Consider the following 23,555-nt stretch of genomic DNA (forward strand, 5'->3'; position numbering starts at 1 on the left):
ATAAAAATAGATTTAGAAGTTAAGAACTTTAAACATGTCTTTGATAGGATTTAAATATAGACTACATTTTAACGATCGGCTTTTACTAGTTACTATCACCAAATAGTTTACACCATTAATAACACACTCTTCGAATTTAAATTAGTAAAATATATTAAAAATATATTAAACGATTCTTTAAAGGGCTATAATATAACATCTTATTTAGCTAATGAAGATGGTATGTGAACTTTTTAATGATAAGCTAATTGAAACACACCTTGACTAGGGAAATCTATATTTAATTTTATGTAATCCATGGTAAAATATAATATTAGTACTAGCCTACGGAAACAAGAGGCAAAATGTGGATCTCTCGACTTGTTGGGTGTGAGCTCGCTGCAGTGACGAGGCCAGCTTTCATTATCACACGGCAACCTGAAGGCCTAACTACATTACAGGAGACATACGTAGATCTAAAATTAGCTAGGATTTGGCATTGAGTGGAGTTGAGCTGTGGAGTGTGGAGCAGCATCCTTAAGAGGATTCTCTGCCCATAAATTCAGTGAGGTGACCCCGCTGGACTATTGCAGCTTGAGGAGAACGTGGCCGGCGTGCCGTTTGTACAGCACCAGTGACATATTGACCAAAAAGGGAGCGGCCAGCCAGAAGAGCCGTGTGCCAATGCCCGTGTCCTCGCGATGGAAGATCCCAGAGGCGGCTCCGCGGCCCGTGTTGCAAAAGGACTCCTCGCAGCAGGAGGTGCAGGCATACAGCTTGGTCCGCTCGCCAATGATGATGCAGCCGGGCTCACAGTTGGCGGCACACCGCCGATCCAAGGACCACATCTTGGGTGAACTGGTGGAGTTTTCCGTGCTGGTGGTGTACGAGAATCGCTTAACCTAGAGTCCAAAGAGGGATATGGTCAGTGTTTCCAGTGGTTGACCCCTGACCAGCACTCACCATGCAGATGAACTCCTCGCCATGGCACTTCTTCATCAGAGCCGTGTCGTTCCTGACCGCCACATCCACGCAGGCCTCCCCGTCGTCCATCGTGTGGCAGGCGTAGCACCACAGCAGATTCACCCTCTCGATGGCCGCCGCCGTCCGGTGAATGTGCCCGCTGGTCAACGAGGTACTGGGTCCCGGTCCGGGTGAACTGGTGCCCGTGACTGGACATTTGAATGGAGGGTTTTATTGATTTTTCCAGGCCAAGGTCGCCGAGCCCCCAGGACTCACCATTATTCACGCAGGCCGTGAAGACGATGGAGGAACTGGTCAGCAGGAAGTAGAGCAGCGTGACGAAGGGCCTGATCATCCTGCCGCTGGCCTCTGGATTCGTTGGCTAATCTACCGAGGCCCGAGAATCTATTGTTTACGTGCTCCTCATTCCGCGGACCTCACAGCTCTCCAACTGACACTTGAACCCCGAATGTCAGACGCAGTGCCAGACGAGGAGGACATGCGCAGTGCCTTTCCAAAAACAGTCGGGAGGCAAACCATGGTTTTCGAAAAAACATATATTTTTAAAAAATACCATATCTTTGTTACAGCTGAAAAACATTTCCTTTTCCTGAAATATTATATAATCAATTAAATTCCCAATACAAAAGTAGGACTTACTTATTTATTATTTACACAGAAATAAGTTGTATAAGATATGATAATTTTTTTGAAATTCAGTATCAATTCTTTCTAGATACGGAGATTTAGTTTTGTTTGCCATCTTGCATTTTGCTCTCTTCTTGGATTCGGAGAGTTTTGAATATGAAATACAATTAATTAATTTAATTTGATTTAATCAAATGTAATTTTAAAAAATATACATATTGTAATTAATTAAATTACAATGCGATGTAAAAATAAATTATTTTTGTCTGTGTATTGGTTGTTTGCTCTTTTCAAAGTCCCATATTTTGGTCCACAAAATCTTTAGAAACTATTTCTAGAATCCTTTAACCTAAACTAACCGTTGATCCTCTTATACGAAAATATAGGGTAAAGAATTTTTAAATTATTAACTTGATCTTAACTTGTTAGTAACACACCATTTTAATTATGAAAAAATTTAAGCTTACGTTTTCGAAATAAAAACTTGGGAATTATAAGACTACATTTTCCCGAAAAAATCCCTTGAGTACTACCATGCATTACATGACAAACAACTGGACAAGATAATTTTGCTAAATCAGAAAGTGGGAATCAGTAGAGTCGCAGGTACTGCAGCGCCTGGCGACTCTGCGTCGGATACAGTTCGCCAACGTTGTACATGAGGTCCACCACGTGGGTGGGTCGCAACATGCGCCAGGGCATGAACTTGAGCGTCTTCTTGTCGCAGTGCACATCCTTCTCGGCTTCGAGGGGCAGTGGCACCTCGTTGTAGAGCATCCTGCCGTCGACACTGCGCTGCAGGGTGCACGGAAGTCCGATCTGGTCGGCCAGGCCCTTGAAGAGCACAGCCCGCTCGAACTGGCAGCCACTGCGCACCATGCCCAGGGGAATAAAGTTCGTATGGAGGACGTGGCGCAGGTCCTGCAGGTGACAGCGAACCGTATTCTTGCAGCACTCCTCCGTCGAATTGAGGTCCAGAATCTTGAGATTCTCGTTCATCACTGCGAAGACTGCCTGGGCGATCAGCTTGCTCCGCTTGGCCACGTTATCAAAGTCGATGGAACGACGGATCCGCTCCGGATTCTCCACCAAACCATGGATCTTAAGGATAGGTGGGGTTTCAATTATATATTTTCACTAACCATAGAAATCTAGGATAACCCACCGCTAGAGTCTGATTAAGTGCCTCCAAGTACTGCGGCAAGTAGAAGTCTCCCGGTCGTTTGCAATAATCCCAGCTCAGATCTCCAGGCATATCGGAGACCGTGTTTAAACACCTTAGCGGTACGTCGATCACATCGTTTTCATCCGGCTTGGGACGATCGAAGTTCACCACCAGGACGGCATCCAAGGGCGAGCAATCGTTGCGCAGAATGTCCTGGAACTTGCGGAAGTCCTCGAACTTCCTGCGCGATACATAGAAGTCCTTGCCGGCGGTGATGTCCGTGAAAGTCAGGCTGTTGCGAATGGCGAACTTCATTGTGGGGCACTTGGACAGGATGCTCTCGATGGCAGGTCCCCAGGTGGAAACGCAGAAGGCGTGCTTCTGGAACTCCAGCAAACTGGGAACGAAAGGTATTAACACAATTGTGGGAAGAGAGGATGGATCCTTACACTTCCAGGATCCCACGATCGATGTAGGCGTCTATGAACTCATTAAACCGCGTGGTCTGCAGAATAAAGTTGGTCACCGAGGTCTTGACCAGATTGGACAGGGACTTGAGGGCCCGCTTGATGGAGGAGACTATGAAGTTGGCCAGCAGGGTCTCGCGCACCGGAGCCTCATCGATCAGGGTGCACAGGCAGCGGAAGATGTTGTTCACCAGGATGGAGTGGGCATAGGAACGCTGTCATCGGAATACTCGGTTATTAAGTTACAAGATGATATATCTGAATAACTACCATTAGCAACTGGGCAAGCTGCTCGGTTAGCGATGTATACTCGCCCAGGATCGTGCGGTACTCCTCGTTCTGGGCCAGACTCTCGATGATCGTCAGCAGCGAGAGGATGAGATCAATGGACAGGGTTGGCTGACCCTGGGCGATGACCGCTGTGAGAACGGTGGCGATGTCCTGCTCCTGCAGTTGGGCGGCTGTATCCCGAAAGGCGGCCACCAGCAGGCGGGACAGGAACTCCGCCGCCTGCTCCCGGACCTTGATGGCCACGTCCGGCGACATGAGGATGGCCACCAGCTTACGGATCGCTCCCTCCTCGTAGGCGGCCACAATGCGACGCAGTGCATCCGGATGCTGGGACATGCGATGGAGGCCCTGAATGACGAAGGCGGCCGGCGCCGGTTTGTTCTGCATCAGGCAGTTGAGGAACATGTCCGTGATCTCGGCCCTGTGCATCCGCTTCAGGAACTGCTCATACTGAGCCGTCTCCGCGAAGATCGCTATGATAGTGCAGCGCATCTCCAGCGGCATCAGGTCCATGTGGCTGCGCACCTGCTCGACAACCAGGTCGAAGAGATTCTGCTCGAAGAACAGCTTGGTCATCTTCTCGGACCGCAGAGCCGTGGCGAGAACCTCGACGATATCGGCGGCCTCCGGTCCCTGAGGATTCTCGCAGAAGGCCTTCACCAGCTGCTCCAGAACGAAGAAGCAGCGATGCAGTGGCTCGAAGACACTGTCCTCTCCGGTGTCCGCCAGCAGGGTCTTTAGGGTTTTCAACGCCGCCTTGCGGATCTCCTGGAACTCGTTGGTCACCTCGCAGATAATCCGATCCACCGGAAAGTCCGGCTGCGTGGTGAACTCCAGCATCTGCTCGGCACTTTGGACCAGCAGCATTCGATGCAGTGCCTCAATCGAGTTGAACACCGTGTCGGGATTCTCGGAATTGATAAAGACCGCCTTGAACTTCTCCAGGAACTCGGTGGCCTCCACAATACCGTGGGCCATCTGGGGATCCCGCAGGCACACATTGAGTATATAGGTCAGGTACTCGATGCAGAAGTCGTCGCTCTCTTTCATGTAGAACCGACAGGCCAGCTCCAGGATCTGGTCCGCCTGCTCTGGCTCGTAGGTGGACATGTCCGTGTTGTCCAGCAGAGCAGTGAGCAGGTACAGGGCGAAGCGGCGGATCATCGTGTTCTCCGAGCTGATAAACAGTTCCTTCTCCAAGAGCAGCTCCAGCAAGCCGTGGGCCCGCAGCTCCAGGACATTCACATCCTGGCGACGGGCAAAGTCCGTGATGTGACTAAAGACGGTCAGCAGGACGCACTCCTCCTTGGAGCTCAGCAGGAGGAGGGCCGTGTCCAGCTTCTTGATCGGCACATTTACCTCCGTAAAGGACTTCTCCTCGGACTTGGTGCGATCCGGATATGTGGTCTTCGCCTCGTAGACGCGCTTGGAAATGCGAGACATATTCGTGGCCCAGTCAGAATTAGGTTCTATTAGTATAATCAAGCTTCACATGTATATTAAGATTTTTCAAATGACATTCTTCTACCAACGGTAATGATCTTCATGCTGGTGCCACATTTGTTATTTAAAATTATCTTTTATTGGGATTTGTCAATGTTTTTTAGGTCGAACAAGTATTTAAGAAGTTATTTAGAAAGTAAGGTTAGGAAGCCCTACATTGTTGGTGGCATTACAGTCAGAAGAAATAAGGGGCGCTAAATTTGCACCCTATGTCATCCACAACCTTCCGAAAATTTTCCGAAATGTAACTTTGTATGTCCAGTATCTTAATGTCTATTTATTAATAAAGTTCAAGTTTGTCATAACTATAGGATGACAAAATAAATACAATATACAATATGTCTCTCTTGATTAACTTGCAGCCGATCTGTAGTTTATTTCTGTTCTCTCCCTTCATGTCTAGATAATTTTTAAGGAAGGACTGATAGGTTTGACCTTCACTTTATTTGCGAATTTCGGCCTTTTTTCGATCTCGTTTAGGTGGCACGTAAAGTCTGCTTTGGATATATTCTAGGATAGAAGAGTATTTATTAGTATTAGAAGATAATTCTGACTTATTTAAGCGCAACATTAAATAAAAGAGATTAAGCACTGAAACAAACACCCTGCTTAGGGAAAGCAAAAGACATCAAAGATGATAAGTAGGCATTGCATTATATGCAAAAAGATATTCTAAACAATCGATTCTGAGTAATGGGTTCTCCTAATTACACAATTAGATTTGAGCTTATACAGCTCAAGTAAAGAATACTGTTTTTCATATAATCCAATGTCATGTGATAAGCGAAAGACTGTCTTATGTTCAAGACACATATCGTGAACACACGATTACATAGAGTAAGTACCAGATATACCACAATACTGGTCCTGAAACTCAAAAGCAAGTACAAACCGGCTATGTCCGCCCGCTCTTATCAAAGGATAGATTTCCTTGCAGTATTTGTTTTTAAATTTTAGTTCCGCCATTTCGAAATGAAACTCGTAAATATATTTCTGAGAATTCCGAAATACAGTACGTGGTTTTAAAAAACCACCACCAAAAATCCCAATTGCCTTCTATGGAAGGCAGATAAGAAGTACAGCATCATTATGTTACAATTTGTTAGGTACCATTTGGTTTCAGGGTTGAAAATGCTATGATCTTTTAAAAAACAAATTTAAAATAGAAAGTTTTAGTTTTTATTTATTTATTGTACTCTGTTGCCAAAAGTTTAAAACTTAAGGTACAGGGAGGAATCGGCCATAGTTGCTAAGACTTTCGGCCGGACTAAATTGTATTTACAGGTTTACTTAATAACTAGAATTTACATATGGGTGGGAAGAGAAGGAGATTAACAATTTAAATGAGTTGAAGTAGGTTAGCTGATTTGAGAAAGTTAAGAATTTGCTGGATATTTTCATATGAAGGGTTAATTAAGAGATCAGATAGTTTTATATTTGAGTTACTAGGTCTATGTGTTTGAAATGCGGTGCAGTCGTTGAGGATATGTGAGATCGATATGGCGTCTGTGGTGCAGAATCGGCATTGGCTGTTTATTGGCTGGGAGAATCGGTATTCGTGCGTCAGTTTTGTGTGTCCTAGCCGAAGCCTAATGATCTTGGTAATTTCTTTCCTTGGCAAGCTGCAAAGTTGTGTGTTTTTGGCGTAGTTGTTGATGCTTATCATCTCTGGGTTAATGGCTTGGTACCAAGGGGATGCTTGTTTTAGTTTTTAGGATTTAAATTTAATATCAAAATATAATTTTATAATGTTTTAAAACTTAAGCCACTTTGTGGATTATATTTTTGTATATATATTTTTTTTAGTACCATTTTATTTTATTCTTCCTCACAATCTTTATTAAAATCATTCAATTTGGAATGCAAATAAAAATATTATTTTTAAAAAATAATAATATCAAATTTAAAAAAAAAAATTTTTTATATTTAATCCTTCAGCTAAAAAAAATTATTTACATTTTTCTTATACTATATATTGAACTGAGGTCTGAGCAAACGCAATAACGAAATAACGCATGGGAAGGCCTAGAATCAAACAATTTGAAATCAAAATACAAATAAAATGCTTCAGATAACTGATTATTTTGTTATCGGTGTATACATATTTCAGTTAAATTCAAAAATGGAACGCAGCAACCGATAGGCGAGCGATCTCACTCATCGATCGCAGCCCCGTACAGAAACACACTAAAAAATCCACACGCGTCATTTGAATTTAACAAGCGAACGGGGGTGGAAAGCGGAGAAAGCAATAACGCGACGCTTGTTTGTTTCGCCATCGCTTGGTGCAATTTGAAAACAGTTTTTAACTTAAACTTTAAACCCGAAAAACACCGCTCCAACAACGGCTGCGGATCACGATCACGCGGATCAAGTTACACGGAATGGCCAGACCAAAGGGAAAGGCGGCCGAGAAGGCCACACCAAAGGCAACGGTGGGGAGAAAGCCTCGGGGGGCCACAAAAAAGTCCAGCAAAGATGTTGAAAAGGAGAACGAGGATCAAGGAGTGGCGGCCACCACATCCTCCACTTCGGCCTCCACATCCCCGGAAGTCATGTACTCGATAATGCGACAGACCGAGCTCAAGGAATCCATGCACAAGCGCTACGTGAAGGAGATGCAGCAACTGTACACAAGGGTAAGTGGCGTCGGTACTGCTGGCCGATTTATCTGTGATTTCAAGCTCTTAATTAACTCTGGTAATTCCCGGCAGATGGGCCATGAGAACTTCCAGCAGGCCTTCATCAACGTGCTGAAGGCCGTACTCGAAGCGGAGGAGGGCAACGAAAACGCTACCATGGCGCTGAACTTCTGCGCCACCTTCGTCACCACTCCCACCGAGGATCGCACGGAGCCCATGCTGGCCGAGACCTTCCGCTGGCTGCTCACGGTGAGTGTTTACTGTACCTACTGTACTGCCAAAATGTACCTATAACCTTATGGGTTTCCCCGCCTTCACAGACATATTCCAGCAATCCGCACATACGCTACCGCATCTGCTATTCTGTGAATCTCATACTCAAGGAACTGGGGCCCAATGCCGCCTTGGATGACAACCAGTGCGATGATATCCTGGACGGAATGCTGGACCGCGTCAAGGATGTGTCCGCCAGTGTGCGCAAACAGGCCGTGCTGGCCATGCAGCGTCTCCAAAATCCAGACAATCCCAACGATCCCGTCGTCTGCGCGTACCAGTATCACCTAAGCGCCGATCCCTCGCCCAATGTGCGACAGTGCATCATCACGTGCATGGGCCGGAACTACATCACCATTCCGCACATCCTGCAGCGCCTGTGGGACGTCGATGAGAAGGTGCGCCGCCACACGTATGTGAATATGTGCAACTACCCGGTGCGCTCCTACAAGGTGGCGCAGCGTCTCACACTGCTGGAGCAAGGACTCAACGACACCTCGGCCACCGTGCGCAAAACGGTGGTCAACTACATGCTTAAGACGTGGATCGAGTCGTACCAGCACAACTACATCGCCCTCACGGCGGCCCTTAAGCTGGACTCCAACGAGGAGGAACTGCTGCGCTTCCGGCGCGTGGCCAAGCAAATGCTGAGAGTGATTTTCGACCAGACGGACCACCAGAAACTCATCGAACAGCTGCCATTAAGCGACGACTGTGAACTGCACCGCTGCATCCCACACGAGTTGCTGACCGTGGAGCTGCTGCTATACTGGCAGTGTCTCAGCGAGTATCTGGAGACGGAGGCACCCGAAACGGAGTCCGTGCTGCCGGAACTCAGTGTCTTCTGCAACTATATGGATAAGTAAGTCAGAGGATTTCCTCCTCAGCGCCATTCGGTATTAAATGCATTCCGTTTTGTAGATTCTGTCAGTTTCAAAAGCCCGACATGGACAAGTTCGCTCAGGTCGAATTCCAAAACATGCTGCTTTCGCTGGTGGAGATACTGGAGTCGTACGATCTGGGCGACGAGATCGGTCGAGGAAATATGCGCTTGCTGATCTCTAGCCTGCTGAAGGACTGCCTATTGGACCACAAGATCGTGTGCGTGCTGGTGCGCTGCATGGAGCAACTGATCACCGACATGAACGATCGGATGCAGTTCTTCATCGAGATCGTCTACGAGCTGTGCGAACTGAACACCAAGCAGAATGAGCTGATACACGACCGCAGTTTGATCAATAAGTTGCTGGACGACTTGGACACGCCGCTGAAGATGAAGATATCCTCGCTGAAGGTCAGGATTCTAGAGATGGAGGAGCAGGAGGACAACTATGTGCGCCAAAAGGAATACATACGGGCGCAGTCCGTAAACGATGATAAGATGGCCGTCACTGAGGAGTACACGGAGTTGATTCGCCCTCTGCTAGAGCGGAACGGAGTCCTCGAGGTGCCCGCCCGCCCAAAGCTGTCCAAGCAGGAGCGTGTGCTAAAGGGCCTGTACATCTGCTACTACATGACCGCCTCGCCGCACGTCGACAAGCTGACGCCGAGCCTTTGCCAGCTGTACAAGGACTTCATATGTCGCTATCTTCCCTGCGCCGAGGTGGATATCTTCGAGTGGGCCATCAAGTGCGGCACCACCTTCAGCATGTTTTACGAGGCATACTGCAAGGAGGTCTTCGAGGTGGTGGTGGACCAGTTCTGCAACAACAACATCGTGCGGTTGTGCGAAACGGCGGCCAACTGCATACTTGAGCTGCTGGATCGCTACGGTGTGGATTACTTCAACGATCTTAACCAGACCGGCGGGATGCAAGTGTCGAAGACGAAGCGACGACAGCTGTACAACATGCAGGACCTCTACGATGACGACGATGGCACCCAGTCTCAGAACAACGAGCAGAACAGCGATATCATCATGGTTATGGGACACTACGTGGAGCGGGTGCAGAACAAAGGCGTTGGCTTGGCCATCGTTCGCGGTCTGTGCCGCTTGGTGCTCCGCGGTCATCTGGACGATCGAACGGATGTGATGGAGCAGCTGTTAAAGCGTTACTTTAACCCGAACACCGAGCCCATTATCAGCCAAGTGCTGGGAATGTTCTTCGAAGAGCTAAGACGCCTCAACAAGCAGAACCTCCTGCAGCCTTGTTTCCTTCCCACCGTTTGGACCGTCATGAACTGCAGCTTTGACTCGCCGCTTAACGGCGTCCAGCCCGAAAACTTAACCAAGTTCTTCCTCGAAATGACAGTGCAAGAGATCAGCACGCCTCAAACGAATATCCACAACAAAATGGCGATAAGTTTTCTGCAGTATATTCAGAACTACTTCACGGAACGCAAGGAAATGTGCCGCCTGCTAGCCAAGGAGCTTACGGCGCTATCAGTAAACGTTTTCAACGGATCGGAGATTAAGACTGAAATGTTCGAGCTGGCGGACAAGCTAATAGCTGTGAGTACTTTTGCATCAAATGTTTCAAATAAGTTCCTCTTATTTGATTCTTGTTAATTTTACAGAGCGACTTGGATCCCCGCGTAATAAAGAACATTGAGAACTTCAAGCTGGTAGTCAACGGCAGTTTCAATCCGCCTCCTCGTCGAAATCCGGGAGAAGACGAAAGCGATGAGGAGTGCAATACAGCAACTGTGACCACTACGGAGTTGGCAACTGAAGTGCCAGCACAGTCAACTCCTCCAGTTCCCGAAGATACGACTCATGAGGTGACTCAAACCGCTGCTTCAGAAACTCAGCAAAGCGAAGCAACGGTACAAGAATCTGCTGCAACTCCAAAACCAGTCGAACCAGCAGCGCCAACGCCCGAGCCCATCGTAACTACTTATGGCAAAGATAATATTGTCGGGATACGTTACCTGCGTCGCTCCATGGCCATCAGCCATTCAGAAGCCGAAAGCTTATTAGGTCCACAGACGCCCGAACCGGAGGAAAAAACTGAAACGGAGGCCGCAGAGACATCCAAGCGAAATTTACGGCAGCCGCAGATAAGACGTCGCCTTGAAATGGCGATGGCCAGGTCGTCCAAGACACCAGAAAAACGGGTGTCTAGTGAAGAGGAATCGTCCGATGAGGAGATTTCCGAGAGTCCAACCGTTTCAAATAGGGTAAGAATAATATTTTCCCCCACACAATTGCGGCTTCTAACTTTTTGGGTCTCTCTTTAAGTCAAACGATTCGGAGGTAATCGAAGCATCGCCCACAGCCGCCTCACCCAGTCCGAAAAGTGCACCGGATGCCAGCCACCTACGCATTCGATCGCTGCGCAACAGAAAAGCCGCCAGCATTTCCATATCCCAGACCACACCCAACCCAGTTAGCAAAGTGAGTATCAGGCGCTTGCGCATGCAGCTCTAGCCACTGCCAAAGGACTCACTCACCATCTACTCGCTGTTTAGTTTAAGATCAAAGTTGCAATCGGCATTAACAATCAACAATGTTTCCAAAACTGAACACAAATTGTAGTTTCCTTTAAGCTTCCTAGAATTAGTGATGCACGCCCTGTTTAGTTTCGCATCCGGGTAGATCCTGTATAAGACACTCACTAATCTTACTTGGCAAAGGGGAGAGCATTCATTTGATTTTCACATTTTTATTTTCGTTTGTTTTCGATTATCATCAGCGAAAAGTCCTGCATCTGGAGACGCCTTTAAGAAACGGCCGGAAAAGAGTGCTGAGACGAACTCCGTCAGATCCCAATTCCCGCTCCGTGCGATCAAGTGAATCGACAGCTCCATCACCGCCCCGCGATTCACCGCTGCGAAAGCAACCGTGTCTGGATAACAGGAGTACCCGGCGACAGCAGATGGCCAAGAACACGAACAGTCCCACGGACAGCACGTCGTCGGTCAAGGAGAACCAAGTGCCTCCCGCGATCGTTGTTCAATCGAACTCCGAAATAGAGTCAAGTTCTGAATCCGAACCGGAAACTGCAAATGCAACAGAGCCAAGGCCTACCAAGTCCACGAAGCCAATCAATAAGGCGCTGTCTTCAATCCGATCCCGCCCCAGTTCCAGCACCCCAAAAGTGACCACGCGAAACGAGGCGCGGGCACAGCGGATCAACTCCATGTGCATGACCCGGAAACGGATGTCCCTCGAGATGAACCTCAGTGGCGGCCAGCTGCAAGTTTCCACGCCAAAGCGCGTGACGCGGGCCGTGGCCCTGACCATGAGCATGGACGGCAAGCGCGGCGGCAGGCGGAAATAGCGTCCGCCTGGATTCACCCTGACCATTTCCCGTTGTGTATTCTGTGTTCGTTCGTTAGAGTTAAGTTGTGTTGCCGTTTCTTTGTGTAAAATATGTGTAAATTTTATAGTAGTTTCAAGTTTAAATAAATCGTTAAATAATTTAACACAAATTCAATAAAAATGTTTGCCTTTACATTGTTCAACAGCGTACATTACCGGTAAAGTTTGCTCCAAGAAAAAGGTTTAAGGTACTTCTACCATAAAAGTCCCAACAACCCATACAAAATACTAAATATAGTTGAGTTACAAAACTAAAACTCTGAATGAGTTTTTTATAATTTATTGAAAATGTCTATATAAGTAGGTGTATAAATGTGTATTTTGATGCTGGTAACTTGCATGCAGACCAAGCATGCGTGAATAAGTACATGCTGAGATTCGATAGATCCGAATGAAGGAAGCCAATGGCGAGCAGTGATTACGTTAGTTACTTAAGTCTATCCAATGCTTAGCTTACGAATTAGAAACGATAGTTATGAGGTTAAGGCAACGGCGGTCGTTTAAAACAGATCAGGGCGATCGAAGTGTAGGTGGCCTTAGAGGAGTATTTAAAGTTTAAGGCCATTCAGTTTGTGGGCCGTGGTGTGCAAATCCCATTCGTGCTGCTGCAGCGCCTCGAAAGAGGCTTCCAGACTGAGATTGGCTTCGCTGACCAGGTTCTGCAGCTTGATGAGCTTGATGGACTTATGAACGTCCCAATTTATAAACTCAAGGGCTCCCAAGCAGCGGTTGGGCGTACTCTGTGGATAAACATTATGATAAGTATATGATTATTAATATATAGTTCTACGAAGAATGAAATATGATTCAATTTCGAAAAGAAAATATTAATTTTATGTTTGATCCTCATTGATCGTTTTAAAAAAAAAAGATTCTTAATGATCTTATTTGAAATTGAATAATAAGTCTTTCTAAAAAATATACTCACATCCTTTCCGAGAACTTTCACCATTATGCGCACTTCATCCGAGTCCACGCCCCTTTCGCATCCCCTGGGCTTCTTGTCGGAGAACTCCAGCAGATCCTCGCAGCTCACCGAATTGGAATCCGCCAGTCGAGCCGCAGTGGCTGCAAAGTATTCGGCCTCAGTTTGCGGCTTGGCAGAAGCTCCTCCAGGATGACTGCTGCTGGAACTCGTTTCGCCAACGGAGTTCCGATTACTCATGGCCATATTTACGGAGGCCCGAACCTTCTTAAACAGAGCATTGCCAGCCAGCTCATTGTCCGCACTGGAGAAGCGACGACTCACTTCCGGAGCAGCCTCTGCTGGGGGCTGTCCATCTTGTTGGCTGGCCTCCGCCTCCAAGGCGCTACAACTGCTGCCTGGAGTGGCCGTCTTACGGCTGCTCTCGATGTCCAGATTGCGCAGTTCGTCATCGTTCACATACAAGCCGGATATCTGGGTGGCCTCGAACTCCGCATCCTTGCCCTTGTTGTAGTGCTCCTTCTGAATGGAAAAGTTGTAGAAGCCATCGGTCACGTCCGGCGACTGCAGGATGCCCTCCTTACTGGAGTCTGCCTCCAGGATAGACTCAAACTGCAGCGAAGCGGTGTCCGTAAGGCCGGCAGCATCCGCGGGAGCCAACTTATCCAGGTTCTGGTAGGTGTGGGCCGATTCATTGCCCACCGCCGGCATGTTCTCGTATTCCCGCTCCGAGGGACGTGATGGGCGTCGCATGCTGTTCGGCCGGACAGCAGCCACCACTTCGATGGCTCGTCCTCTCTGCTGTTGGGTAGAAGAGGAGATCTCTGGAGTTCTCCCAGCATCGTCCCCGAAGTCCGTCAGCTTGCTGAGAGTGCGCTGCAGTCCGTTGGCCGGGATAATCAGCGGATACTTGCGCACATGGCGCTTGGTGCTGGTCTTCACCTGCTTCTTGCCCTCGCGCGGCGGCAGGGGAATGGGATTCGGTGACTCTGGCTCTGGCAGCGGTTCCGACTGCTGCGCCTCTGGAAACTTGTAGCTGCCGTGGGTCATGTAGCTGGGACTCTCGCAGGTCTCCAGCGAATTGGAGTTCTCGTCGTTGTGGCGACTAAAACCGGCGGCCAGTTCCGCCTTGCGCACCCGCTGCGATGCCCCTCGAGTGGGCAACGTCATCGGCCGCTGCGACTGGTGAAGACTCTGCAGGTCGAACTCGTCGGTGTCCAGGTGACGCAGCAAAGTGGATGCCGGACTGGGCCCGATGTCCAGAAGGGCCTTGCGCTCGATCAGGCTGTTGTAGGCCTCCAGTCCCTCCTTGCCGATGAGCGACTGTGGGGGCGGGGTAGGAATAAAATGAATGGAAATGAAATTGTACAAAATGATAATGTTGGGATCAAAAAAACCATAAGAACTAAAGCGGTGCAAGGAACTAAGGTTTTGTAATCGATCTTAAAAGCCAACGTCAGAATTGAAATTCAGAATTAGTTTTTCTTTATTGAATCCCTTTAAATATGCACAACATTTTCTTTTTTGATTACCAATTAACTTTTTTTGGTTCTTAGAATTCAAACTCTTCCTTTTTTTTTAAATACTTGTCGCTTAGTTAAATGTAGTTTAGTTTAGTTTTTTTGGGGTTTCTTGTATAATACTCGAGTAAATTTTGGTTTTCATTTAGTTTTATGTTCTCTGGGTTGAAACGCTTCAAACGCATAGTTTAGAATATCATGTTCCGTAATGCTTACATTACCGCATACGCCACTATACTTGTAAACATATAATTAGGTTGATTTAGATTTAAGTAGGTGTATATATAATCTGTATATCATACTTTCAATTTGAGTTTATCCATAAATGCATAGAATGCGAAAATCTTTTAGTAAGTATAATCCATATAATATATGCTTAGTGAGGTTATCAAAAATGTTCGGCACTCTGCAGCCGTCGGCAATTTAATTAAAGTTAATTTTAGTTTTGCTTTTGGTTTCGTTTTGGTTAGTGGGCCAATACTTGACACTTCAATCTCCAATCTTATAGATACTATAGGGTTCGACACTCTAGTTAAAGTGAGCTTAAATGCTTCTCTTGGTTTCGGTATCGTGTAACTTGTTTGTTTTTCGTTTTGGTTTCGCTTTAGCTTTGGTTTCATAAAAAATGCAAGCGTCAGGATATGGCACATAATCCGTACGGGATTCTTGCTCCGACGAATGTCTTTTGATGTGGACAAGTTCTGAGGATTGTCAACAGTTGTGTGTGGATGACTGTTTGTCTGGTTGTTTTTCTGTGTCTGTGTGTGACTTATAATTACCGCCGTGAGATCCTAAGTTGCAGGTCTCACTGGTAATAGGTAATACCCTGTCTAGTTGGAGTCCCCTCAATAAGTGTGAGTGTTTGTGTTTGTCTTGTGCCTTGACATACTGTTTCCGACAACCAAGCTCTTGTTGGGTTTTATTTTTAAAAAATTCTTGAACATTTTTCATTCCGTTTGGAAGCCATTATATTTGTTATTTGTGTTTCTTGTAGTGAAAAGTTGAAGAAAAGTTTTGTATATTGACTTTAGGCTACTGAATAGAGTATTTGTTGTTTTGTTTGAGAGAGATGCGGAGAAAACTTTAGATGTATTACCTGTTTCAATTTGGATTAAATTTGACGAAATAGGGCTGAAGGTCAATTCCAAAATATGATACTATATTTCGTCATATTTTATCCAACTTGAAAAAGGAAACCGCTATTATGTATGTAATAAAGTGGAGTTTAGCTGTTGATGAAGATGAACTATGAGCTGGATGATAGAATGGTTTTGGAAGGTGTGCAGCTGATCTGCACATCATTATTATCTGTTCTGAGAGGTCTTCGGTGTTTTCCTATAAGGCACACTCTCATCTCGCTTCAAAAAATGCAAATCCAAAAAATATATAATCTATTCGCTGTAAATACTTCTTCAATTTACTCTTCGACGCCAACACTCTACGCTCCCTTCCTCACACACACAGACAGTAGCACAAACACCACATCGCCAAGCTCCCGGAGGAACCTCCATTCGTGACCACGACTCTCCGGATCCATTTCGCATCTATCCATCGCCTCTGCCTCTAATCGGACATCACATTGCCAAACAGTAAATTGAGAACGTATTTCAGCATTTTCCTTAGTTATGGAGCCGGACTGGGCGGAATTCGTGGCGCCACGAACTCGCGGCGGAACTGGAACTCATCACCGCTCTCGGTGCTGGATGAGGAGGAGCTATCACTGGATCTCGTAGCTGCCACCGCCACTCCTCCACTCGCCGCACCAATTATCGTTGCTGTAGACAGCTGTTGCTGCTGCTGCTGTTGCATCTGCCTCCAGTGCATCTCATGCTGCTTCACCGCCGATGCGTGTATCTTCTCCGGCCAGTGGAACTCTGTGGGTCGCTGGGGCTTCACCAGTTTGTTGGTGGGAGCTAGCAATGAACCCACCGAAAGCTGGCGCTGTTTAAGTTCCTCCGGTGAACTTCCCACAAAGTTGGTGGAAGTGGGGCTCTTTCCCGTGAGCCGGCTAATATCGAACTCGTGCAGGGCAGCTCCACCGCTCATGGGTCGCTGTATGGGGGCACCAGCTCCCGTCCTGTAAGTGGCCTGCACTGCCGAGGAGGCAGCCGAAGAGGATCCCGATCCGGATCCGGGCAATTCGGTGCCGTTTAAAATATAACTGGGCTTTTGACTCGAGCTCATATAGCTCGCATGGGCCATATTGTAGTTGTTGCCAGGACCACGTCCTCCGAAATCGTAAATGCGCTCGTCGTATTGGAACTGCTCGTAGCCACCGCCCATTATGCCGGCTCCTCCTCTGTGGAAGCTGCGCCGCTGCCCACCAATGTTGTAGTGCGGTGCAGACTTGATGCTCGAATTGGAGCCGTAGATTTGGCGTGGGGAGATGATGGTCTCACGTTCGTCATGACAAGCGGACTGCACCTGGCGATTCATTCCCGCCCGTCGGCGTCGGCCCAACGAAGAATTTGAGCTGGCCGTCACTCTGGCCCGGATGTCGCACTCGGAGCGCGCCAGACTGGGCTTGGTGGGCTCCTCGCCGCTGGAGGAACTCGAATCCAGGGTCATGGGATTGTAGCTTAACCGCCTTAAGGTGCGGGCTCGGATGGATCGAGGTTTATACGAGGCGGAGCGACGTGGCAAAGGCGGCTGATGCTCCATCCTCACCTGCCGCTGAATCACGCCCCTTTCCCGCTGCGGCGGCTCGGACAGAACCGGTGAAATGGGATGGAAGCTCTCGTTGAAAGATGTCGAGCGTTGGCGATAGCCCTTAGAACCCATGTAAACGGACCCACTGCTGGCATTTAGGCCCGCTCCAGACTTAATGGGCGAGGCACTGGCCAGCATCTGCTTGGTGGCTCCATTTCCAAAACGCTCGTATCCGAGCTCATCCTTGAGGCTGGCATAGCCACCTGACATAACCACTGGTGGGGCGCTGAAAAGGGCCTCGCCCTTGAGCGGAAAATGGAAGCTCTCCTGTGGACTGTAGCTGGACTTTTGGCTGCTGCGCCGTGACAGGGAGATATTGGTATCCCGCGAGGCGAACCCCGTGTCTGGTGTGCTCGATCGCTTGTCCTCCATGGGCTTGGGATCAACCGGAGCAGCGGCGCTCAGCTGTGCCTGGTTGTGCATGTACTGAAGGTGCTTGTCCAGATGGCTGGTGGCCGCATTGAAGTCGAACATGGTCTGTACCCCGTTGCTGTAGCTGTAGACCGCCGACTTTAGGCTGCCTGTGGCACTGCTGATGCCGTCATCCAGACAGACCGGCAGTTGGTCGTTTAGGATCGTATCGTTGGAGTCGCTCTTGTCCAGCTCTGTGTAAGTGTGCATGAAGTCTAGGTTTAGTGCTTTGAGTGTGTTCTCAATGTCCATGATGTTGTCGTCGATGCTCTTCGGGGCCTGATCCTCCGCCCGCTCCCGTTCGAGATTCAACGGTCTGCTAAGGATCTCGCGCGACTTTTGGAACAGGAAATCAGAGCTTTCCTTGTCGAAGATGGGTACACGCAGATCGGTGCCGTTCTTGATCTCGCTTAGCGAGCGAAAACGCTGCTCATAGATCGATGTAGGAGCAAAACGAGAAAACAACCAAAACAAAATGCCAAATGCAAACGCAAAAGGGGAATGAATGGGCAACGATGTTGGTGAAGGAGAAAGAGCAGAGAGTGTAGACAAAACTTGAGGATTAGAATCTATTGCAGAACCGGGGATCGATGGCGTAGCGCTTACTGGGAAAAAAATAAACTAATCTGTCCGCTTGGTTTGCTCACCTGTATATCCGGAATGCTCTGCAGCTCCTCGGTGAAGTTCTTCTTCTTGGAAAAGGGCGAGGCGTTGCCATGAGTGGGAGTGTGGGCGGAACCGCTGGCTCCTCCTAGGCCACTTGCCTTGTCACTGGCTCCATTATTACTCAAGTGCGGAAACCTGAAGCTAAACTTGCGCTTGGGACTGTGGATGGCGGGGGTCTGATCAGAGACCAGATCAATCATCGATCTAAAGTGAAAAGAGATTTAAATTAGCGTCTATTTAACAGATATTCAAGACTACCATCTCACCTGGCACTAATCTCGTTAGCTATCTCGATGGCGTGGTTGAGAATCTTCTCGTCCTTCACAGAAATGGGCTTCACAGTACCCGACGACTTCTTTTTCGAGAGCGTGGGCAGCAGACCATGGCCATGCTTATTGCCATTGGTATCGCCACTCTTTTGGCCAAGTTTGACAGACATTTCCGCAAACTCGTTCTTAGTATTCACATGATCAAATCCCGGCGACTTGGGGTGGCTACCGGAGGCCCCGCTAATCGATCCAAACATTGAGTTAATCTCGTCCAGCAACGATGGCCCGAAGTCCAGCTTGTCGGCAGCCATCTCATCATCTGATATTTCGTGATACTCGTGAGGATCATCCACAATACTTCGAGAGCTGGGCCGCCACCCGGCCTCCCCCGAATGGATACTCTTGCCATCCAAACCGTAGTTGTTGTTCTGCAAGCCAAACTCCAGTTCATCATCCCCTCTGTTCAGGAAGAACGGATTGGTAGACCCGGTGGCAAAATCGAATGAGCTTTGGCCGTTCGTGGCTATCAGCTTGGGTGTGTGCTCGGCGGAGGGAATGAATGTGGGATTCATGGAGGTGCCCATGGCACCTCCGCTGCTGGCACCCTCGGGGAAATAACCGCTGGCGGTCTGCAGCGAGTCAGGACTGGTGGGCGTCGGCGGCAGTAGGAGGGGCGTCTGCTCAATGTCTTCCGAGGGCTTGTAGGGCGTCACAATCTGCTTGGGCACGTGATTATACTGAGATAAACATTACAGATTATTAAACAGCCTGGAACCGATTGGACCAAGTAACTTACATTCTGCGAACTTCCCAGGAAAGCAATATCGCCGAAGGTTGCTCCGTCAATACCCACGTGACCGGTGTGCTTAAAGTCGTTTTGCGGTTTCGAAATCATCTCGGTGCGTAGCTTGCGCTTGCTGATCCTGTGGTCGCTCACCCGACTGAAGGAGTCGCGGCTAGAGCTGGGCAGACCTTCGAGAAAGGCCACGGTGTTGGAGGGGTTGAAGTAGCCCGTCTTGCCAGTGCTGAGTACTCCCTTCCAGAAGGGCGTGCCTGTGTTGCGGTCAAGAACGCTTATAATATCGCCCTGGCGATAAAGGAGATGGTCCTTCTTGGGCTCCGCACAATTCACCACGGCCTTCAGCTGCTCTGGCTTCATATCGGGCAGTTGGTCATAAATCTCACCGAAGCGCGGACGCTTGGCAGCATCATCCTGCCAGCATTTCATCATCAGCGTATAATACTCGCTGGGACAGCAGTCGGGCTGTTCAAGTCGCTGGTAGTTGGGTGCGTCGATGGCCTCCAAGATCTGCAGACCGGTAAGTGCCGCCCAGGGCTGGAAGCCGTAAGAGAACATTTCCCACAGGCAGACCCCAAAGGCCCACACATCGGAGGCGTTGGTGAAGCGTAGATAGTTGATGCACTCGGGCGCACACCACGCGATCGGCAGCTTTAAATTCACGTTGAAGTTGGTCTTATAGTAGTCCTTGCCCACGCCCAGGGCCCGCGACAGTCCGAAGTCGGAGATCTTGACCTTGTCCTTGCTGAACACTAGGATATTCCGTGCCGCCAGGTCCCTGTGAATTAGGCGCTTCTGTTCCAGGTATCGCATTCCATTGCAAATCTGCAGGGCAAACTCACAGAGCGTGGGGATGGTGAGGAAACTGACGCGCAGCCCCGAGTCCTTGAGACACTCCAGAAGCGAGCGCAGATGCGCCAGCTCAGTGACCAGCATAAGCGAGTCCGTAGCCAGGACGACTCCGTATAGCCGCACGATGTTCTCGTGCTCGATGGAATGCATAATGGCCGCCTCCTTGAGGAACTCCATGGGATTCGACTGCATGCGCTCCCGGCACAGGCATTTAATGGCCACTTGGATCTGTAAAAGATGAATTAAATGTAATATTTGGAAGCTGGTAAAAGCTGATCCCGACTCACCCTTTCGCTGCCATTGGACCAGACGCCCTGCTGAACGATTCCAAACTCGCCGGTGCCCAGCTGCTTGTTTACGCTAATGGAGTCCGCCGGAATGATGTGCTTGTTGTTGGGCACCTTGCCCGGCGAGCTGGCCCCGTTCTTGGCGGCCAGCGTGGAGCAGGAGGAGGCGCCATTACCATCGGGCGTCACTTGACCTGCGCCGCCGGACGTCTCCTCCCGCTTCACCATCGTACCGGGCGCCTGCAGCAGACGCTTGATCTTACTGAGGTAGCTGTGGGGGAAGTGCTTCTCGTAGAACTTGCGCAGCCTCCGGATTTCCGGGCGCGAGAGCCCAATGAAACGCAAATCCTCGTCCGCCGCATACTTGAACTGGGCCGCGTTCGTTATTTTCAATTCGTTTCTACGGGGAAGCATAGAGCATGGGGTTAGTTCGGTTGGGGGAGCTGCTTCCGCTTTTTGGGTCACTCACTTGACGGCATTGTAGTACTGCTGCAGTTCGGACTCAGTGAGGAATTCGTATAAATCAATTTGTGGATACTCTGGAAGCGGGGAATGTACAAAAATAAACACATTAAGATCTTGAGTATATATAATATAGATACTATATAAGCGACCGCACAAGAGCAAATCTCGGGGGCCCTTATCTTTGACGTAAAGAGAGAGAAAAGGGGGAATACCCTAGGCAATAAATAACTTCTTTAACGATCGATCCGCCAACGCAGATGTTTTTTTTTTTTTGGTGTTTAATATGATAAAATAAAACACACACATCTTCTGCATACCCAAAAAGTTCCGCTCCTCCACCCCACCATCTTAACACACAAAAACTCTCTCGCAGGAGGACGTGAGCACATTGACACAGAATTCCGATTGCCTGGGTATATACCCTTTGTTCGGAGAATAAGAAGGGTATGTTATATTGTAGCTTAGGTACATAAATAGGAAGAATAGATCAGGTATTTTAAAAATATGTCAACATCATATCAAGTCTTGGGGACTATTAGGACTACAGATTGGGGTATTGTTTTATAAAGTGTATATTATATTGCCGCTAAGGTACATAGGTAGGAAGAATAGATCAGATATTTTAAAAATATGTAAGTTTCATATCATATCTTGAGAACTATAAGAACTGCAAATTTGGGCAACTGTTTTATAATACCTATTGGGAGTTCCAGAAATCTCCTTCAACTATATTCTGACCAGAAAGCCTTATGAAAAGATAGAATACGTTCTAATGACTTGATGAATTTATAGATAGCTGATTCATTCTGATAATTGGTCGCACCTTAGGGTAGCTGCTTATAAGTCAATCTATTATAGTGTTTCTTTCAGCATGTTAATTATAGAGTAATGATCTTAAGAGGGACAAGTTTTTCTAAATAAATACTTAGGGCGGAGTGGGATTTAAGTGAAAAGGAATCATATCTAAGAACAATATTCTTAGGACAACCTTTATAGTATAGGTCATTGAAAAGAGGGTATCTGATAGTCGGACCACTGGACCAAGGCGTTCTTTCTTGATGTCGCTGCACCCGCATTTGTCATCCGACTGCAAGGGGCCATTGTTTGTCCTCTCCGGAGTTGACACAGTGGGTGGGCGAGGGGGAGGGTTTTGGAGGGAGGGGTGCGGCTGGCAGAGATGCGGGGTGTAACTTGAGCAACAAATGCATGTACACAGATTGCGGAGCTGATAGTGTCCCGGGGACTGGCGATTACTGAGTCATGGGGCTGCGGCTCCGCCCCGTTTCTGGCTTCTTCGACGGATCCCGATTCCGGTTCCGGTCGCACTTTCCCGCAGGACTTCGCTTGTCCTTGAATATGCAAAATAAAATCGATCGGCCAATACATACACGCACACACACACTCTCGCACGCAAGCGGAAGCCCAATCGCAACTACGTTGCAGGAAAAAGCCGTTTTACAATCGATTTTCCTGCACTTTTCACCTGCCGCCAGCGAGTTCATCTTGTTAGCCGCACAATAAGATCGTTTTTCAGCGCTTAACTGCTCTTTTTCTGTCAAACTTACCCATTTTACACTCGCGTGTGCGTCTGCATTGTTTTTTGTTTTTTTGCTGCAATTAGTATGACCGTCGCGCGGAGTCGGCTCAATTACCAAATGCCAGTGTTGGTAAATACTCAAGTCGTCGGTGTAACGGTAAGGTGAAATTTAAATTTTCCGTTACCTTTTAAATAAATTACACAGCCCTACCAATATTTCACTTTTTCCTTGAAAAGGCTATAATTTCTTGATAATAAATTTATTTAGAACTATATTCAACTATATTTCTTCGTTATTCCTTGCGAATTTGTTATAATAAACATAACTTTACAAACGGTAATCATAATCATTATCAACTTAATTTATTTTTGCATGCTGCTTAAAATGTTTTGTTTTTTGTAGATTTCAAATAATATTCCAGGTTCGACGAAATGCTTGGTTTTTCTAGTTCTATATACACTGATACGTGATCGGACTGATTTTGATGTTTTATAATTTCTTTGACGAAAACATACATTTTATACGTTTATAAGGCTTAAAATGTTAATTTTACATCCGCCTATATCTTTTTGAGCACTTATTTCATCAGCGTATTCCCAAAATAATGTGGAATCCAAGTGTCTTTTGCGTTAAGCTCCATTGAACGTTTTGTCTGGCCCTGCTAAACCCGCTGTAGATCAAGATCCCAGGACCCAGACGAAGCTGAAATGGATTGAAGTAGACTGTCCAGTTTGCTTGAAACTTGATTTTATTAGAATGTACATTTATATTTTATTTACATTTATAAATGCAGTGAGTAAGAACCATTTTCCTTGCTCTTAACATCCGGTCGATGCTCTTCTACTCTAATCTGGGCTTTTGACGGATATGGGATCAAAAATTTATTATTATACATCCATTCGAATTCCTGGGGAGTTCG

At 47.6% G+C, this 23,555-nt stretch overlaps 4 protein-coding genes across 5 annotated transcripts; 1 reads left to right on the forward strand and 3 right to left on the reverse strand.

The window, feature by feature from the left end:
* Positions 1-265: 265 nt before the first annotated feature.
* LOC119550192 lies at positions 266-1,397 on the reverse strand. The gene is made up of 3 exons (XM_037858734.1): positions 1,219-1,397; positions 943-1,151; positions 266-881 (listed from the first exon to the last, which is right to left on the reverse strand). Exons 1-3 carry the CDS (start codon positions 1,295-1,297, stop codon positions 564-566), a joined length of 606 nt encoding a protein of 201 aa, XP_037714662.1. The 5' UTR covers positions 1,298-1,397; the 3' UTR covers positions 266-563.
* Positions 1,398-1,885: 488 nt separating this feature from the next.
* Positions 1,886-5,043, reverse strand: LOC119550406. The gene is made up of 4 exons (XM_037859064.1): positions 3,493-5,043; positions 3,205-3,437; positions 2,756-3,152; positions 1,886-2,691 (listed from the first exon to the last, which is right to left on the reverse strand). Exons 1-4 carry the CDS (start codon positions 4,954-4,956, stop codon positions 2,182-2,184), a joined length of 2,604 nt encoding a protein of 867 aa, XP_037714992.1. The 5' UTR covers positions 4,957-5,043; the 3' UTR covers positions 1,886-2,181.
* A 2,145-nt stretch (positions 5,044-7,188) lies between these two features.
* On the forward strand, positions 7,189-12,316 carry LOC119549335 (condensin complex subunit 3). Its single transcript, XM_037857316.1, has 7 exons — positions 7,189-7,655; positions 7,731-7,907; positions 7,979-8,793; positions 8,853-10,383; positions 10,449-11,051; positions 11,113-11,268; positions 11,567-12,316. Exons 1-7 carry the CDS (start codon positions 7,401-7,403, stop codon positions 12,152-12,154), a joined length of 4,125 nt encoding a protein of 1,374 aa, XP_037713244.1. The 5' UTR covers positions 7,189-7,400; the 3' UTR covers positions 12,155-12,316.
* A 180-nt stretch (positions 12,317-12,496) lies between these two features.
* LOC119549334 (activated Cdc42 kinase-like) lies at positions 12,497-22,769 on the reverse strand. 2 transcript variants are annotated; one of them, XM_037857315.1, is made up of 8 exons: positions 22,664-22,761; positions 21,103-21,172; positions 20,634-21,033; positions 19,492-20,574; positions 18,693-19,432; positions 18,408-18,630; positions 13,124-14,443; positions 12,497-12,935 (listed from the first exon to the last, which is right to left on the reverse strand). In XM_037857315.1, the coding sequence occupies exons 1-8, from the start codon at positions 22,665-22,667 to the stop codon at positions 12,744-12,746; spliced, it is 4,032 nt and encodes a 1,343-aa protein (XP_037713243.1). In that variant the 5' UTR covers positions 22,668-22,761; the 3' UTR covers positions 12,497-12,743. The 2 variants fall into 2 exon arrangements, with proteins under 2 accessions (XP_037713243.1, XP_037713242.1); XM_037857314.1 differs by lacking the exons at positions 12,497-12,935; positions 13,124-14,443 and adding an exon at positions 14,458-18,186 and having other exon boundaries at positions 22,664-22,769.
* Between the last annotated feature and the right edge of the window lie 786 nt (positions 22,770-23,555).

Source organism: Drosophila subpulchrella, chromosome 2R, assembly GCF_014743375.2.
Source record: "Drosophila subpulchrella strain 33 F10 #4 breed RU33 chromosome 2R, RU_Dsub_v1.1 Primary Assembly, whole genome shotgun sequence".
In the NCBI taxonomy this organism is placed as follows: domain Eukaryota; kingdom Metazoa; phylum Arthropoda; class Insecta; order Diptera; family Drosophilidae; genus Drosophila; species Drosophila subpulchrella.

Bases quoted from the DNA above. Each gene is read 5' to 3' on its own strand.
- LOC119550192 (XM_037858734.1), bottom strand. From the start codon at position 1,297: ATGATCAGGCCCTTCGTCACGCTGCTCTACTTCCTGCTGACCAGTTCC. The intron at 1,152-1,218 runs GTGAGTCCTGGG...TCAAATGTCCAG, and splicing joins CACGGCCTGCGTGAATAATG to TCACGGGCACCAGTTCACCC. The intron at 882-942 runs GTGAGTGCTGGT...TTTGGACTCTAG, and splicing joins GCGAGGAGTTCATCTGCATG to GTTAAGCGATTCTCGTACAC.
- LOC119550406 (XM_037859064.1), bottom strand. From the start codon at position 4,956: ATGTCTCGCATTTCCAAGCGCGTCTACGAGGCGAAGACCACATATCCG. The intron at 3,438-3,492 runs GTAGTTATTCAG...TTCCGATGACAG, and splicing joins AGCTTGCCCAGTTGCTAATG to CGTTCCTATGCCCACTCCAT. The intron at 2,692-2,755 runs GTGGGTTATCCT...CCTATCCTTAAG, and splicing joins CACTTAATCAGACTCTAGCG to ATCCATGGTTTGGTGGAGAA.
- LOC119549335 (XM_037857316.1), top strand. From the start codon at position 7,401: ATGGCCAGACCAAAGGGAAAGGCGGCCGAGAAGGCCACACCAAAGGCA. The intron at 8,794-8,852 runs GTAAGTCAGAGG...TCCGTTTTGTAG, and splicing joins TTCTGCAACTATATGGATAA to ATTCTGTCAGTTTCAAAAGC. The intron at 10,384-10,448 runs GTGAGTACTTTT...TTAATTTTACAG, and splicing joins TGGCGGACAAGCTAATAGCT to AGCGACTTGGATCCCCGCGT.
- LOC119549334 (XM_037857314.1), bottom strand. The intron at 21,034-21,102 runs GTGAGTGACCCA...GCTTCCCCGTAG, and splicing joins CAGTACTACAATGCCGTCAA to AAACGAATTGAAAATAACGA. The intron at 20,575-20,633 runs GTGAGTCGGGAT...CATCTTTTACAG, and splicing joins GGTCCAATGGCAGCGAAAGG to ATCCAAGTGGCCATTAAATG.